General features: G+C 36.3%; 1 protein-coding gene across 25 annotated transcripts in view; it reads right to left on the bottom strand.

Annotated features, from left to right (window-relative positions):
* Nucleotides 1–19,250, bottom strand: part of TRIP12 (thyroid hormone receptor interactor 12) — a 155,556-nt gene that overhangs the window by 43,548 nt on the left and 92,758 nt on the right. For 24 of the 25 annotated variants that reach the window (XR_004441540.1, XM_033229946.1, XM_033229942.1 and 21 more), the window contains 9 exons: nucleotides 18,469–18,552; nucleotides 16,909–17,004; nucleotides 8,140–8,288; nucleotides 5,046–5,081; nucleotides 4,871–4,966; nucleotides 3,996–4,088; nucleotides 3,636–3,797; nucleotides 880–948; nucleotides 624–789 (listed from right to left, as the gene is read on the bottom strand). Coding sequence is in view for 24 of the 25 variants with exons in the window: in XM_033229946.1 (XP_033085837.1) it covers nucleotides 624–789; nucleotides 880–948; nucleotides 3,636–3,797; nucleotides 3,996–4,088; nucleotides 4,871–4,966; nucleotides 5,046–5,081; nucleotides 8,140–8,288; nucleotides 16,909–17,004; nucleotides 18,469–18,552 (951 nt within the window). In the remaining variant the exon portion in view is untranslated. The remainder of the gene's footprint in view (nucleotides 1–623; nucleotides 790–879; nucleotides 949–3,635; nucleotides 3,798–3,995; nucleotides 4,089–4,870; nucleotides 4,967–5,045; nucleotides 5,082–8,139; nucleotides 8,289–16,908; nucleotides 17,005–18,468; nucleotides 18,553–19,250) is intronic. The other variant, XM_033229952.1, reaches the window with a different exon arrangement.

Genomic DNA, 19,250 nt, shown 5'->3' with positions numbered 1-19,250 from the left:
TGCCCCATGATTCTCTGACATCAAATTGTTAAGTCTAAGGATTGAGAGAGGAATGGTCAACTACAAGAGCAGTGCAATACAATTTTATTTCCCATACACTGTGTAAAGGTTTAGAAATACCTTTCTAAATTTGAAAGGTCTACATTTGAAAAGGTTTAGAAATAACAAATTAGCAAACATCAGAGGTATTCATCATTATAAATACATTCCTACTTTCTGAGGGAAGAAGGCACTCTGGAATCAGAAAAACTGCTAGAAAATCTAACATGGGCAGAAAAAGCAACCTATATAAGCTGAGACAGCTGGTTATTGGTTAACATAAAACTCAGAATTCTCCTAATCAAGGATGGTTACATGGCAAACATTGCATAGAAATTAATGACTTTGTATTGTTAGCCCTAGAAACACCAAGGGCAAACATTTAATTTATACTTTAAAAGGAGTATGTTAGAAACATTAACATACCGTCCCAACACAAATTTATTACATATTAACACTTTTCTTTACTATCCAGCGCCTATGATATTAGTAATCTCTTCTATTTGCTCGGCTTATGTTGACTTTACATATTAATGAAGAACAAACTTTTCCTGCTTAAAGTAGAACAGTAAAATTGCACTTACTTTGTTTCATAAGTTGAACAGCTAAAGTTGGACAGTTGGAACACATCAGAGAAAACATGCGAACCACCATTATAAACATCCCAGAACTTAAAATGGGTGGAGTCACTACCAACAGCTGTTGAACATTTGTAAGCAGATCTTTGGAAGCAACCTGCTGGAGTAAATTCTTCACAAACACAAGAATAAAGGAATTATTACATCAAGATTCAGCAATTCAACAACCTCATAAAAATACTACCAAAGACTAAACACTTACCTCCTCATGCTGGAAGTTGTCCACTAGGCGTGCAAAACAAAGGCAAGTGCTTTCTACTGACTTTTTATCCTAGTTTTTAATAAAGGAAAATAAAATTTATTAGCATAAAGCATTTTCACTGTCATATATCACTATTTCATCTTCTTCCTAATCCCAGATTCTTCAAGGCAAGCTCAATTAGTAAACAATGGCTTTGAAAATGCAAATGGGCCTAAGCAAGGTAGTCAGTAACACCACAATTTCAAAACAAAGAGGAAACAAACCAACCTCTCTCCTGTATAAAGGCCTCTACTAGATAAAAGCAAATACACAGAAAAGGAAGAACTATTATGTTTATGCAATCTCAATACCTAAACAAATCTTATACTAAACGAATATATAAATATCCTACTTTCCTTTAAAAGCATTACAAGTAGAAATGTTTCAGTCGGTACACACTAAAAAGTTAGAAAAAGGAAAGGTGTGAGAACCAGACATTGTTTCTTGACAATGTTACAAATAGGGCATAGACTTGCAATATTCACTATTAAAAACAAGTAATTCACTATGAAAAAGTTACACTACAAAAACAAATTGCCATATTTGTCATAAAAACAGGGTGGCATCATTGACAAAACATTTGAAATAATTGTCATAAAAAGAAGGGAAAGAATGTTTTACTGGCTAGACTGATGTTTTGATAGACCTTGATTTTTCCTAACTTATAAGTGGACTTTTCATATGTAAAAATTAGACTTGTTTCTACAAAAATGAGAATATTTCAGATATTATAAAGGCCTAGAGCCTAAACCTTCACTGACAGTACAATAAATCTAGAAAGAGTGCTAGGAATAGTGACTATTTAACTTCTCCAAATCTTTTGTCTTATTTCTAAAGAACATCATATGGAACTGATTATCACATAACAGGGCATACACTTTTAGACTACAGAAAAGATTATCTCAACTATGTTTTTATTTATTATTATTATTTTGAGACAGAGTTTCACTCGTTACCCAGGCTGGAGTGCGATGGCACGATCTCAGCTCACTGCAAACCTCCACCTCCCAAGTTCAAGCGATTCTCCTGCCTCAGCCTCCCAAGTAGCTGGGATGCATCACCACGCCCGGCTAATCTTTTATTTTTAGTAGAGATGGGGTTTCACCGGGTTGGTCATGCTGGTCTCTAACTCCTGACCTCAGGTGATCCACCCTCCTCGGCCTCCCAAAATGCTGGGACTACAGGTGCAAGTCATTGTGCCCCCAGCCAACTATGTTTTTAAAAATAAACACATAAACACATTTTAAAAAAATGAATAACACTACTTTGTCTTGATCATCGTAGAAGCAAAAGACTCTAGGGTGATTCAATGATCACTACTATACTATTTTATCTTACATAAATCCCTTATTTGGTCAGGTGCGGTGGCTTACGCCTGTAATCCCAGCACTTTGGGAGGCTGAGACAGGTGGGTCACTTGAGCGCAGGAGTTTGAGACCAGCCTGGCCAACATGGCGAAACCCTGTCTCTACTAAAAACACAAAAATTAGCTGGGCGTGATGGCACGCACCTGTAATCCCAGCTATTCAGGAGGCTGAGGCAGGAGAATCGCTTGAACCCAAGAGGCAGAGGCTGCAGTGAGATCACGCCACTGCACTCCAGCCTGGGCAACAGAGTAAGTAAGACTGTCTCAAAAACAAAACAAAACAGAACAAAAAAAAAATTCCTAAATTGTTTAAAAATATTTTTATGAACCTAATGTCCCACAGGTCTTAGCCATACTTTGTAATGGCAATTTTAAAGCCAGGTTTCTAGAAATATCTTTAGCAATAACAAACAATGCTTTAAAAGATTTCTCTGTAGTTTAAAAAAAAAAAAAAAAAAATCCATTTCTCCATAGCCTTGAAGCTGCACTCACAATTTGTCCTCACCATCCCCGGCCCATAAACCTGCTTTTCACACTGTATCATCAGGTCCATTGATTCTTCTACCTAGACAATCACTTTTGCTCTTCTCCAACCCCAGACAGCCACAAACTACATTTTTCATTTCTGTTTGGGACACAGTCTAGTCTCTCTTCTGGTCTTAACCCATATCCTCCTGTTCCCATCTGCCTCCTCCAGTGCCTCTCAAGAAAGGGTGATCTTTCCAAAAGGAACTTCTGATCATATCACAGAGTAAATACTCAATGTTTGCTGAAATAACAAATCCATCCCTTAAAGTCAAAATTGTTAAAGTCATCAAACATGAATTACTGTTCGTTTGAGTAAATCTACCAAAATTTTATAAAATAACCTAATATGGCACATAACTGGATAAAAATAAAAAATATTACTCAGAACATTTTTGATTATATATGCAGTTGAAAGATTTAAAATACTAACTGAAATTGTCATTTTTAAAAAGTGGCTAGGCAGGATAGTTCATGCTTGTAATCCCAGCACTTTGTGAGGCTAAGGCAGGTGGATCACTTGAGGTCAGGAGTTCAAGACCAGCCTGGCCAACATAGCAAAACCCCGTCTCTACTAAAAATACAAAAATTAGTAGGGCGTGGTGGCACACACCTGTAATCCCAGACTCACTCGGGAAGCTGAGGCAGGAGAATCACTTGAACCCAGCAGGCAGAGGTGGCAGTGAGCTGAGATCATGCCACTGCACTCTAGCCTGGGTAACAGAGCGAGACTCTATCTCAAAAAAAATAAAATTAAATAAAAAATAAAATTAAAAAAATAAGTAATAAAACACTTAATGGCACATAAAATAGATGCATATTTTACCTGATGTGTTAGCCTTTGGGTTAGCAATGGGAGGGAATCTGCCACAAAATGAAATTCATCTGGTGTGATACTCTGGCAGCAATTGGCTGCAATTGCTAATGCATTTCTTTGGGCATTTATGCTGAAGAATTCTAAGTACAGCAAGCAGTCTGCCAAACCACCCTAAAATATAGAAAACTGTTAAGGTAAAGAAAAATCCTTTATCAGCAATAAAAATAATTTAACTCTTAAAAAGTCTAGCACATTACTTTGGAAACAACATTTGTATCTTACAAAAACTGCAATCAAGTAGCTTGTACAAATGTGGATTTTAAAAATTCTACATAAGGTGAAATGTAGTCCTTCAGTAACAACACTTACCGCCTGTAGAATGGCTTTACTGTGTCTCCGTGACAACATCTCCAAGGCAGTCAAGGCCTGCTCTGCCACATCAATACATTGAATAACTTGCAGCTGGGAACATATAGTCACCATAAGGTTATCATTTAAGTTCTTTTCTAATAACTTATCTTCTACAGACAGTATTTTCTCTAATTTACATCAATGTATACTATCTCAAAACACGTAACCCACCATAGGATGTAAGTCGCTTAGCAGCTTAAGCTATAAAGTATGGCCAAAACAGTTTCCTTCTAACCAGTTTGTGGTTTTAAGATACTGAAAAATGTTTTACATAATAAACCAAACCCAATTACATAACTTTTAAATCTTCAGATTTAAAATAGATGAGTTGTTTTACATAACAAAATTTTAAAATCAGATTTTAACTTTACACCATATTGCAAATTTATGAGATAAAGCAAATTTTGTTGCGCATTAAACAAACAAAAAGGTCCGTAAGACAGACCAAAAACACAGTTTACTACTAACCATATGAAAATTTCTATTCCCCAGATTCAACTTTCTCAGCTACATAATGAGGGTATAAATAGCTATCAACCTCACTGGGATGTTTTCTAGAAATCAGATTATTTTTAATCAAGTACTTTAAAGTTCTTCTCTGAAAGTTCTTATATTAATGTGCGAATTATTACTAAAAATTACAAAACTAGGCTGGGATTCTACAAATGATTTATCTTCAACTTCAAACTATTGATCTGCTGGACATAAAACATTTTTCAGGACTCTTGGCGAAAAAATATACTTTATTTAGATAATGAAAGCTGAAATTCAAGAGTTTGAAACTTGATTTCCCTATGCCTGCTTTTGAACAAATGCGGTAAAAGTAGGATCACCTTTTCTAAAAAGACAGGAATAGCATCTACTACAACAGCAGAAGATCGAGGAAGTGCTTCCATCATGTATGTTAAGGCTCGACAAGCATGGTTCATCTAGAAAAGAAGAGATTTCGATGAATAAAAACTCAAAACTTAAATATCCACCATTTAAAAAAATACAGTATATACTTACAATATCAAAATTATGCTCCATCTGAAGTAATGTAATCTGTTAAAAAGATAACAAAGTATTAGAAGGTATATTCCTTGGGAAAATCCTAAAGGTGTTTCTTCCTCTTCTATTTGAACTTCAGCTGAAATGGTATTATTCGTAGCTTTTACCACACAAAAATAACATCAAGCTTTTACCACACAAAAATAACGTCAAGATAAAACCTAGCAGGCATATACCAGAAATGATTACACTCAGGATGGTTCATCACACACAGTGACTCCGAGTTGAGTGTGCTGCTGGATAACCATCACCTCATGATACAGGTCACAAACAAAGCCTTCTTGTTACTTACAACCTATCCTTTTGGTAGCTCTAACCCCTTTCAGAAGCCTATTAATATATCCCTGAAGACTTACCAGTGTTAATAAATACTAGATACATAAATAAACAGGATCAGCAACGCAGTGACATTTGTTGAATTAACAAATGTCAGCAAAGATTCAGGACCATAACTCTTGTGAACAAGCTTCTCTAAAACAGACAAGCACCATTTAACTCAGCTTTAAAATACACAGTAATACAGGATTTAAACACAAGATAGATCACATCAGAAACTATGCACTAATTAAAATCAAATTAATATAATTACTCCATATACGTGGGAATAAGTTTAAATATCGATTTTAGTGTTTCTTGTGGGAAAGATCTTAAGCAGATTTCAGCTATGTTTTTCTAATGAAGGAATGCAAAACTGCTGGGGATACACACTCCATCCTCTCGAAGCAGCTGAATCACCAAAGAAATTTTCTCCTTGGGGGTAAGACAGTCATTCACTGTCTTCTGGTTCAACAGAAATTTTTAAATGCACTGAATTAAGTACCCTTCAATTAAATTTATAACAACAACAACAAACATCAGATATTCTAACACAATACTCACGCAATATGAATGTCTTCTCAGCTCTGAATTGTGCTGGGTAAAGTATACCTACATACCAGAAGTCCTAAGAACTATTTTTGATTAAAAGCACTTACACACAAACACCATAACACATACACACACTCCATTTCAGGACTTAAAAAAACAAAATCCTGTTTATCAAATCACTTAATATTAGTCACTTAGAACACTTAGTGTAACTTGAGAGGGGTTGTCATGTTAAAAGAAAAAGTACTAAGTTCCCCAATTATTAAACAACCTTGTTATACCGTGTCTGGGAAGGACTGATATAGGCACATTCCCTTTCACCAAAAATGGCTATTTATGTCACATGACTGTACTGTGATGAAGAGACATACATAAATAATATTCAACTGTGATAAAACATATATCTGGAGAACTCATTAATAACAGCCATTATTAATAGTGAGAGCATCCTTGTGCAAGTCAATCAGGTACTCAAATCTAATTAACAACCAGCACATTGAGTAAAGTGAATTATGTGTCAATATTTCTGCCTAGACTTAATGGCTTTTTTATTTAACTAATAAAAATAAAAATTTAACTGTAGATGGTATAAGGTAAGCCCAGTTATTTGTTGCTACTTCTTTGTGAACAAACAACAATAATAATAAAACAAATGAAAATTTGATTCGGGTCACAGAAGCCAGCTATTGAACAAATCAGCAATCTGAGAATGGACATTAACACAGGCAAAATCTGAAAGTTGAAAGGTTAATAATATTGCTATTATGAAACATGCAGAAAGCAACATGTACAACTTTAACTAGAATGGAAATGATAAAATTTGAACACTGGCTTTTATTATCTGCATCTGGGTGGCAGGTGAAGAAACTGTTCTATCCTTTATCAAACTCTGCCAGAGCTGAGCCATCCAAATAAGAACAAGCAGAATAAGAATCGTCACCTTGCATTTCACAGGCTTTTCTTTACTCAGCTCTCTCACCAAAACTCAAGCTATCTTCATATTTGATCAAATAGGGCAATATGATGTAACAACCATAACTTCATCTTTTTGTCAGCTGTACTGCATATACAAAAAAGATTTACATGGTATTTAAATGTAATTTCCAAAATAAAACATGCTACAAATGTCATCATGTTTATGTTTGTCTTTTGGTAGTGTTTGATTTAGACTCAAATTTTAATCTTACATTATAGCCAATTTCTTTAACTTTGGACAAAGAAATTATCAATCCACTATTTAAACACTGTATTGTGCTAAGGTGCCTACATTTGATAATGGCAATTTTTCTTCCTATTGTTTTCATATTTAAAAGTTTAAGGAATCAAGCTGTTAATAAATTTCTCATATCGAAATATCAACCCATAACTGTGTTGAAAAGGCACTAAGAAGATTTTTTAAAGTCTTTATTTCTTTTTCTGAGACAGAGTTTCACTCCTGCTGCCCAGGCTGGAGTACAGTGGCACGATATTGGCTCACTGCAAGAGATTAGAGCGATTCTCTGCCTTCCAGGTTCAAGTGACTGTCCTGCTTCAGCCTCCTGAGTAGCTGGGATTTACAGGCACCTGCCACCATGCCCAGCTAATTTTTTCTATTTTAAGTAGAGAGGGGGTTTCACCACGTTGGCCAGCCTGGTCTCGAACTCCTGACCTCAGATGATCGACCTATCTCAGCCTCCCAAAGTACTGGGATTACAGGCATGAGCCACCGTGTCTGGCCAACATAAAAGCTTTTAAACTGAAAGGATCCACATATATACCATATGGCTTGAGTAGTATTCCCATGTAGACACGTACTAAATATGAAACCTTTCTGGCCCCCCAACACGACCCAAAGTGAGCTTCCCTGGCCCATTGCTCCATGGATCACCAGGCTAAAAGAAAAAGCACGTACATTTTACATGGCAGGAGTCAAGGTTACTGATGAGGCGAACAATTTAAAACCAGTCATTTAAGTATCAAGAATTGGGTGACTATTCATCAAAAAATGATTTAGAAAATTTGCTAACTCGTTAGCAATTGCTCACAGTTATCTATAAGCATGAAATAAAAGCACCAAATCATATACTCATCTCTTAACTCTATCATGTTTTAAAAAGTAATAATCACAATAATCATACATTTAGTAAAAAATCAGCAGATTTCTGCAGACAAATGAGGTAAAATGAGGGAAAAACACTATGCTTACCAAAGCTGGAACAACACTCTTGACAGGAAACCCTCCCAGTGTCTCCTCATTTCCCATGACCAGCAACTGACACATCTCAATAACTGCCTGAAGCTGTTGACTTTCATCACTGGCTTGCAATCCTTGTAGTAGCTGCTGGGCCTTAGAACCTTTAGAGAAAAAAATAATTATTATCTTTAAACACTTAAGAAAATTATTACTAGGTATAAGGTGTGACTCGCAATGTAATTGGTTGCTTATCTTCTTTGGATCCTAACAGGTCTACACCAGGGTCAAGGCACACTGCTAATACACTGAAGGAAGAATTAAATTAGTTGCATCTGCTCTGCCTTATCATGCTTTCACAGTTATATATTTCTGTCTTCTTAATTGAAAAGTTGACTGGTTTCACAGCAAAAAAACAAAAAAGAATATCCATAAGACCAGTATAAACTGATAGCTTTAACATGATCTGTTTTAAGGAAATATAAATCGTGAGCAAAGGTTTCCTACAATAATAAAAACCTGTTAAACAATGATGCCCATACTTCAAAGGAAACGTTATACACCTCCAAATATCCGTACCAGAATAAACAGAATCCAATTAACAGTGAAAGGGCAAGGAAATAAACAACAAACACAACAATGTATCTAACAAAAAAGGGAATGAAAAGAATATTCTGTAAAAATACACACACACACACACACACAATTATAAACCCTTACAACCTCTTTCATTTCCTGCATAGATGATGGCTATCAGAATGTTTCTACTTTTAAGACTTAATTCCATTACTCCAACAATTGAAAAATGTGAATACTCAACAACCACAGAGAAATAAGTTGTCATTAAGCTGAACAATACATTCCAAAATAAAGTCTACAGGCTGGGTTCAGTGGCTCATGCCTGTAATCCAAGCACTTTGGGAGGCCAAGGCAGGTGGATCACTTGAGGTCAGGAGTTCGACACCAACCTGGCCAACATGGCGAAACCCCGTCTCTATTAAAAATACAAAAATTAGCCTGGCACAGCGGTGTGCACCTGTAGTCCCAGATACGCAGGAGGCTGAGGCAGGAGAATTGCTTGAACCCGAGAGGCAGAGGCTGCAGTGAGCCGAGATGATGCCACTGCACTCCAGACTGGGCGACACAGACTTCATCTCAAAAATGATTAATTAATTTTAAAAAATTAAGTCTATGAATGTGTTTCATTTCTCATGGACACTTTCCTACTTGAAACCACAATTAATTAAATTAACACAACCAATCTTTTATGATGTTACTTTTAAAGCCCCTTCACTTCTTACACCTTTTCAAGTTATTCTTTGCATATTGGACTTTTCCAGTCCTATATCATTAAGTATTGAAATGTGTAGAAATGGGATATATGTCTGGAAGCTGTCAATGAATGTGAAATTCTCATAAAAACTAAAGCTAATAATTTCAATTGACCATTAGTGATATTCCTGGGGGCATATACCTCTCAAACGGGCACATGGCAATCCATGGAAGTTGTTTTAGATTGTGGCTACTGCATTCCATAGCTATCGCTGCCTACCTACCTTTACCATAATTAAAATCCATCCAAAAATACACCAGAAGAAAAGTTGGGGGAAATATAATTTAACAATTTTAAACTAAATAATATCAATTCTAGTGAGAGTAGGTTTATCACTTCTGTGTTGACATAATGTAGAAGGAAAAACAAAATGATAGAAAAACAGTGAAAACAAATGAATCTTCCGCTGATTCTAACTTGACTTTAAAAGGATTAAACAGTTCATATCAAGTATGGCCTAACAGCACAACCCCCTAAGAGAAAGAACTGACATGTATGTGACTAGATGGAGGTCTTATAACCATGTGGGTTGGCAACTGTAAGGACACGGATCTTATACAGCATAATCAAAATTATCATCAATACCAATAAACATCTGGGATGTCCCTAAAAACAACTTACACTAAACTGAAGATAACAACAAAAAGCCAAAACCATAACCAAAACCTACTTTATCTTCTGATCTATGAAGAGAAACCAACTCTTATTAGAGTAGTGGATTTTGAATTTAGAATCATTTTATACTCTTAAAAACTACTGAGGGACCACAAAGCACTTTTGTTTATGTGGGTTGTATTTATTGATAATTTTAAAATGTTAACTGAAATACAAAAACTTTAAATATTTGCCAGTTAACTCATTATACATTAATATAAACAATTTTGATTTTAAAAGACCTTATTTTCCAAACCAGGTGGCACAGTCTCAGCTTACTGAAACCTCTGCCTCCTGGGTTCCAGTGATTCTCTTGCCTCAGCCTCCCAAGCAGCTGGGATTACAGGCACCGGCCACCACGCGTGGCTGATTTTTTTGTATTTTTAGTAGAGCTGGGGTTTCACCATGGTGGCCAGGCTAGTAGTATTGAACTCCTGACCTCAGGCGATCTGCCCACCTTGGCCTCATGATTATAGACATGAGCCACCGTGCCCGGCCCAAACACTGTATTTTCAATATGAATTTGGTTGCTAATGTAGAACTCATGGATACAGAAGGCTAACTGTATTTATTCTTTAAATCCATGAATAAGTGGATCCAGCACAGTTCAAACTCATGTTGTTCAAGAGTCAACTGTAAATGGAAAAGATTGGCCTTACTGTGTTCCAAAGATTATTAAAAAGACATGTCTTGAGAGTAAAGACCTAATTAAATTAACTTTGGTTCAGTAAGGGCATCTTAGATAAAAAGTGAATTATATTTACTAGGAGTATGTAGCAGTGAAAAACACAATGACTGCTAGTACCATTCAGTGCCACTCTTTTATGCTTAAGATCCCACCAGTTTTACCCATTACAGCTTATGAACCATCAGTTCAAACATCAAAGAAGTAGAAGGAAAAATCTTAGTAACTATTATTAGTTTTGACCTTATAGAACTCATTTAAGGGTCTCTCTCAGGAACCGAGAGTCCACAGATCACACTTTGAGAACCGTTATTGTTGATCAGGGTTTGGCAGGCAAACGTTTTCTCTCAAGGGCCAGACAGTAATTATTTTGGGCTTTTTACAGGCATATGGTCTCTACTGCAACTACTCAACTCTGGCACTGTAGCTGGAAAGTATTCACAGAAAGTAAGACTAATACAAACAAATGAACATGACTATATTCCAATAAAACATTATGGACACTGAAATCTGATCTGCATTTAATTTTCACATCAGAAAATATTACTCTTTTAAAATGTTTTCAGCCACGTAAAAATATAAAATCCATTCTTAAGAGTATACAGGCAGTATAATGCAAATTCATTGGTTTATTATCGCATACCTTATACAAAAATTAGCCAGGCGGGGTGGTGTGCACCTGCAGTCCCAGATACGCGGGAGGCTGAGGCACAAGAGTCACTTGTTTGCAGTGAGCCAAGATCATGTCACTGCACTCTAGCCCGGACGACAAGAGTGAGACTCCGTCTCAAAAAAAACAAAAACAAAACAAAAACTGATTGAGGGGAGAGTAAGAAGTTTTGCTAAGACAGAAGAAAATCTTGTACTGTTTGAGATATGATAAAGTATTAATTTAAGGTATGCTATAATAAACCAATGAATTTGCATTATACTCTCTAGGGTACCACTAAAAGAAATATAAGAAGATATATAACTAAAACAAAAGTTAGAAACAATGAATTTTGGTAAAAAAATCAAAAGCTTGATACCATACTGCTATCATACACACGACTGGTGGAAATGCAAAATGGTACAATCCCAAATTGGAGGAGTTTGCAACACCTACCAAGAGATCGTATGCATTTACACCCATTTAAGCAGCAAACCTCCTTCTATAAATCTATCGAAAAGATAATGCTTGAAAAAAATATGAAAACTACATTTCACTGAAGGCTAGCCAATAGAAAAAAAACTGAAAATAACTCAAATGTCCAACAGGGGACTATATAAATAAACTATTTATACCCACACAATGGAGTAACATTGCAGCTTTACAAAGGCCTATCAGTTGAACATGCAACACGCATGTGGCAGCTGTGAAGAGTGAACACCAAAATACAGTATCAAAAGCAAAGTAAAGTGTATAAAGTTTGCTACTCTTAACTGAGAAAGGAAGTCCCATGGACAATATAGATATTTATGGATTTTTTTTTTTTTTTTTTTTTTGAGACGGAGTCTTGCTCTGTCGCCCAGGCTGGAGTACAGTGGCCGGATCTCAGCTCACTGCAAGCTCCGCCTCCGGAGTAGCTGGGACTACAGGCGCCCACCACCTCGCCCGGCTAGTTTTTTGTATTTTTAGTAGAGACGGGGTTTCACCATGTTAGCCAGGATGGTCTCGATCTCCTGACCTCGTGATCCGCCCATCTCGGCCTCCCAAAGTGCTGGGATTACAGGCTTGAGCCACCGCGCCCGGCCGGATTTTTTAAGTAAATAACAGAAGGACAAGCCATAAAATTTAAAAGATTATTTATGTGAGAAGAAGAAGCAGGGAAAATGGAAAGCAAAAGAAGATAAGATTTTTCTAAATATATCTTGTATGTAGATATGACTTTTACAACTATGTAAATATTATATAATTATAAAAGCAAAATATACATTTTAAAAAGCAGTCCCTAAAAATCAGAAGCAAAATGAAGTAAATGAACCAATCCAACTTGGCATAAACAAAGAGATGGAGTATTTCAAATGACTTTAAAACACATTAATTTTAACACAAAGTAAAAAATATCCCAGGAACAGAAAGAACTGTAAAAGAATCTTTTTGACTTTTTTAATAATAATACTTTCAGTAGCAACTTGAAATCTTGTACTGTGGGATAAAGTAAATGAGTCACTATGTTATAATTATTGGGAATTAGGACACTCAGCATTGGAGAAAGGAGATATAACATCAATGAAGTTAAATAAAAACCCTGTAGACCTAAATATGAATTGGTGGTATCATACCAACTTTTAAAAGAGTCTAGAAATAATGGTCAACCAGGTAGAAATGAATACGGCAAACTGCGGTCTCTAAATACAAAATAAACAATGCTCTATGGGGAAATGAACAATTTCAGGTATGGGGAGTGTATCAGTTCATTCTCACACGTCTACGAAGAACTATCCAAGACTGGGTAACTTATAAAGAAAAGAGGTTTAATTGACTCACAGTTTGGCGTGGCTGGGGAGGAAACTTACAATCAGTGGAAGGTACTTCCTCATAGGGCAGCAGAAAAAAGAGTAAGTGCCAACAGGGGAAATGCCAAATCCTTATAAAACCATCAGATCTAGTGAGAACTCACTATCAGGAGAATAGCATGGGAGAAATCACCCCCATGAGTCAACTACTTCCCACTGGGTCCATCCCAGTGGGGACTTTAGGGATTGCAATCCAAGATGAGATTTGGGTGGGTACACAGCCATACCATAGCAGGAAGAAAAAATAAGTCAACTGAGTTTGGCACATCTTGTCATACCAGAAAATAAGAAGGCTACCAAAATTACAAAGGTTATGACCAAAAGATTCAGAAGCCAAACTCAAAAAGATCCCATCATCCAATGCTGGGACAATTCAAGTATCAATGAAAATCACTGAAATGTCTAATACACATCTCAACCCACTGCTTACAATCACACTTAAAAACAAACATATTAAAAAGCAAAACAAAAATACAACAATGGTACCTTTGGAGGATATAAAAATCACTCCTTTTATTAACCAGTAAAGTGAAAAATAATTTTTCTTGTATCAACTATTGTCCTGGGCAATCAAATAGAAGGTGAGAAGAAGATATCCTTTACATATTTCTACTAAATTATTAATACTTTCTTTACTTCTCATAAATGAAAAGCGATTATTAGGTCTAAAATACTACCATTTTGTACCCCCTATTAAATAAGTACTTAGTTTCAACAGCTTGTTAAAAGACAGACACTATGTACTTTCTAAGAACACACTATGACTTTTCAATAGGCTTTGTTTACCAAGAAAAGATGATACAGGCTCTAAACTCAACGTGAAGAGGTCTCTAGATCCAACAACCAGTTTGCAAGAAATACACTTATGATATTGAGACAATGAAACTTCGACATCTATTGGCTATTATTAAGAAATTGCTGGTTTATTTTTTAAATGTGATAATGTGACTGTGTGTTTTGAGGAGCATTATCTTGAACCACATGATGAAATGTTTATAGAATAAAATTAGGCGTCACTTAACAAATGGGATATGTTCTGAGAAATGCGTTAGCCTATTTTGTCATGCAAACATCACAGAGTATACTTAAACCAAGATGGTACAGAGTTTAGCCCCTTGCTCCTAGGCCAGAAACCTGTACGACATGTTACTTTACTGAATACTATAGGCAGTTGTAATGAGTATTTGTATATGTTACTATATCTACACACAGAAGAGGTACAATAAAAATTATGATATAAAAGATTAAAAAATGGTACATCTGTATAGGGCATTTACCATGAATGGAGCTTACCAGGAATGGAAGTTTCTCTGGGCGAGTGGGTGGTGAGTGAATGTGAAAGCCTAGATTATACACTACTATAAATTCTATAAACTGTATATTTATGTATACTAAATTTATAAGAAATATCTGAAAGAAATTAACCGGACAGGCACTGTGGCTCACGCCTGTAATCCGAGCACTTTGGGATGCTGAGGTGGGCAAATCACAAGGCCAGGAGATAGAGAACATCCTGGCTAACACAGTGAAACCCTGTCTCTACTAAAAATACAAAAAATTAGCCAGGTGTGGTGGCGGGTGCCTGTAGTCCCAGATACTCGGGAGGCTGAGGCAGGAGAATTGCTTGAATCTGGGAGGAGGCGGTTGCAGTGAGCCGAGATTGCACCACTGCACTCCAGCCTAGGTGACAGAGCAAGACTCCATCTTAAAAAAAAAAAAAAAAAAAAAAAAACAGAAAGAAAAAAGAAATTAACCTTAGCTTCCTGTAACTTTTTACCTTCATAAACTTTTTTTAACTTTGACGGTTTTGTAGTATTAACTAGCTTAAAACACAAACACAATGTACAACTGTATAAAAACATTTTCTTTCTTTATATCCATATAAGCTTTTTCCTATTTTGAAAATTCATTTTTTTCTTTAGTTATTAAACAGTTTTTAAAACATTTAGACACAAACATGACCATTAACCTAGGCCTGTACAGGGTGAAGATCACCAATATCATTATGTTCTACCTCCACATCTTATGTCCCACTGGAGGTCTTCAGGGGCGATGATAGGCATGAAGCTGTCATCTCCTGTGGCAACAGCGCTTTCTTCTGGAATACCTACTACTAAGGTTTACAGTTCATGTTCTTCTTTAGTATGTAGAAGGAGTACATTCTAAACCAAGCTTTTTCAATGCGTGGCCCAGGATGGCTTTGAATGCAGCCCAACAAAAATTCGTAAAGTTTCTTAAAATATTATAGGATTTTTTTGTGACTTTTTTTAAGTTCATCAGCTATTATTAGTGTTATTATAATTAGTGTTACTGTATTTTATGTGTGGCCCAAGACAATTCTTCTTCCAATGTGACCTAGGGAAGCAAAAAGACTGGACACCTCTGGCTCTAAATGATCGAAGTATGGTTTAAAAATGTGTACTGTATATTAGCTAGATGATGGGAATTTTTCAGCTCCATTATAACCTTGTGGGACTGATGTAATGTGTGCGATCTGTTGTTGAATGAAACATCATTATGCAGCACATGACTGTATATAATGCCTGGGATTCATTTCAAACTAATATGGGAAGAAGGATGTGAATGAGGCTAGTCATAAAGATTAGATATGAAGTAGGCACCGTTGAAGCTGGGCCATGGGCACAAACGTGTGGTATTGTTTTTGACTCTGGCTCTAGTTTACGGTTTACATTAAGTTCATGTGTAAAGGTTGATGTTAAATACAGGTTTCAGGTATCTCAAAATCAATACCCTTAGGGACCCCCTGCAACAGTTTTTTTTTTTTTTTCTCCCTTCCAGGCTTCTCCCCAGTGATAAATAAAATCAAATTTCTCTTAAAAAAACAAAAATCTTAAGAAACATTACCTGATTATAATGTATAAATCATATTTTGATCCCAATTCAAGGAAACAGGCCAGGCACAGTGGCTCACGCCTGTAATGCCAGCACTTTGGGAGGCCAAGGTGGGTGGATTCCCTGAGGTCAGGAGTTCCAGATCAGCCATCCAACACAGTGAAACCCCATCTCTACTAAAAATACAAAAATTAGCCGGGCTTGGTGGTACACACCTATAATCCCAGCTACTCAGGAGGCTGAGGCGGGAGGATTGTTTGGACCCGAGAGGTGGAAGCTGCAGTAAGCTGAGATCACGCCACTGCACTCCAGCCTGGACAACAGTGCAAGACTCCGTCTCAAAAAAAAAAATTTAAAAAAAACAGTACACACGAGAACTTTATGTCTAAATATTTAAAGCTATAAAAAATTCAGCTAGCAAACTGTTTAATGTTTTATCCTCTCACCTTGACAAATACATCATTATGACAAACTCAAGATTCAAATCTATGCAAAACATGCCATCAGGTGCCATAATTACCAATGCAATTGTTTGAGATTCTTTATTCTTATTTTGTTCAAACAGAATCAATCTCGCTATAAAATCTGGGTAATTCTGCAATGAAAATTGTACTTAAGGTGTGAATGTGCACAAGCCTTCTTTTTAAAAATGGGTTAAAGATGATAAAAAACTTCTTAATACTTCGATCAATAGGCTACAAGTAAAAATAGCAGTTGGCTAATTATTGAGAGGTTTCAGGGAAGGAACATTTTTACTTACTAGCTCCGCTTCCAATTGTTCTATGGAAAAGCTGTGACATCCGAGGACCAAGAGGACCAAACAGGTGAGGGGGAAGACCCCTTGCCTCTAACAAAGCTAGAGAGAAAAGAAGGGCAGAGTGAACAACTAAGATGACTTTATGCAACTGATCTATCTGAAAATTTCAAGTAACTGATTCATCTCACTTAACTGATTCAGTCAATGTTACTTTGCTTTCTGAACTAGTAAGAGAAGCTGCAAACTTTCAAGACCACCCTAATATATTAAATCAGTGCCAACAGGAATGTGTAAAATATTTCAAGAAAAACCTAAGGTAAATATTTTGATTATTTTGAAAAGCTAATGTTAAGCACCCTTGCTCTGTTTTCTGTATGACACTATTTCCCAATCAGTTATTGGTCATCAGATCCTATAAAACCATATGAAAACAGTATATGATTTTTATTAGTTCCAAAATGTGAAAACAAAACAAAATAGGCCAGGCATAGTGGCTCAAATCTGTAATCCCAGCACTTTGGGAGGCCGAGATGGATCACCTGAGGTCAGGAGTCCAAGACCAGCCTGGCCAACATGATGAAAGCCCGTCTCTACTAAAAATACAAAAATTAGCCAGGCGCAGTGGCGGGGACCTGTAATCCTAGCTACTTAGGAGGCTGAAGCAGAATGGTTTGAACACGGGCGGCAGAGTTTGCAGTGAGCTGAGATCGTGCCATTGCACTCCAGCCTGGGCAACAAAGTAAGACTCAGTCTCAAAACAATCAAACAAAAACTATGTGTTCCTGAGAGTCCAAGTCCTAGAGATGCTTGTATGTTCCCTCAGGAACTTAAAAGCAATCAAAAATGATTTATAAATAATACTTTTATTGTAAGCCTCACACTGAGATCTGTTATAAATCAATTGAGATAAAAATACATACCCATCCATACATAATATTAGGCTGCTTTTGTAAAAGCATTTGTAACATTTTAAAAAACTACAATTTGTGTATACACTATATATTCCTTTTGAAACATGATCAAGAAGATAAAAAACCATGGCAAACACCTTATTAAAACCCATTTATGCTGCAGGTTGCAATTTTTTAAATTTTTGCATGAGTGAAAAGTCAGACCTTGGCAACAGCCTTGAGCAGTAGGATATAAATAATTCCCACATCCTTAGCGTTCCAATAATGGAACACTAGGCCTAAGTGGGTTAAATGCATTCATAATGCTACTGGACTCCAGACAAAAATATATTAAGGTACCCGTTTTTCAAGATTTTTAACTTATTTATTACTGAAACCAGCTATACATGCAACCACAATAAAGAAAAAAAATTTAAACAAAAATAAGTATGCAAGGCTTTATCTAGTTAAACAGTAAACATCTAGAGGCAGATAGCTCATCTTCCAATTCCAAATCATGAAATTGCTACTAAGAAGTTTTTTTGTTTTTTTTCTTGGAGGTGCAGGTACTGCTAGATTATGGTCAAATGAATTTAAATTAATTTCAATAAAGTATGGTATTAACAGGTAGCTCATGGTAATGGTTTCTTGTAGGCTCAGTAACTGTTTTTACCTTGCAAACGTCCCATCTCGGAATCATCTGATTCACTCTCCCCAGAGGTGGTCATGCCAACAGCCCCTGCAACAGAACTAGAGGCTTGGGGTGGAGGGGAAAGATGAGGGTTAGGAGAGGAGCACTTAAACACATTATGTCTGGCTTATCTTAGAAAAACCAGAAAAACCAAAGTTTTGTGGACTACAATGAATAAAGGCAATTAAACTTGTCTAGCCACAGTATACTCAGCTGTTCTTCTAGACTTTATCCTGTAGCTTTCAGGAACGAAAGGAGAACTCAACTATTTTAGTATTAAGTATTTTCATGCTTGTTTTTCATTTATACATGGCTTTTGACAAATTTCTTGTGCCTTTGGAACTGTTCTTTAATTAAGATGTCCTGAATCCCTCTCTGAAAGTCAATAAAGAACATACTGCTAAAACAATTGTGATTATTTAACAGATGGCCAATTAGTAACAAAAATAATAAAAAGGCAAAATTGACATTTGGGGGAAATGTTGTATGTAGATGTCTGCCTTCTAAGTCTGCTTCATTCCCGGACTACAGTCTTGATACAATCATTTATCTGTTTTCATTAACTTCAAGAGTGCAAAAAGATATTACAACTAACAGATGACTGCTATGAAGCATGAAGGAGGCTACACATGGTGGTGGCTCACGCCTGTAATACCAACACTTTGCGGGTCAAGGCAGAAGGATCATTTAAGCTCAGGGGTTCAAGGCCAGCCTGGGCAACAGTGAGACTTGTAGTCCCAGCTACTGAGTTGGGCATGCCTGAG

This window comes from Trachypithecus francoisi, unplaced genomic scaffold (assembly GCF_009764315.1).
Source record: "Trachypithecus francoisi isolate TF-2019V2 unplaced genomic scaffold, Tfra_2.0 Lachesis_group13, whole genome shotgun sequence".
NCBI classification, from domain to species: Eukaryota; Metazoa; Chordata; class Mammalia; order Primates; family Cercopithecidae; genus Trachypithecus; species Trachypithecus francoisi.
This window is presented reverse-complemented; position numbering and strand designations above follow the sequence as displayed.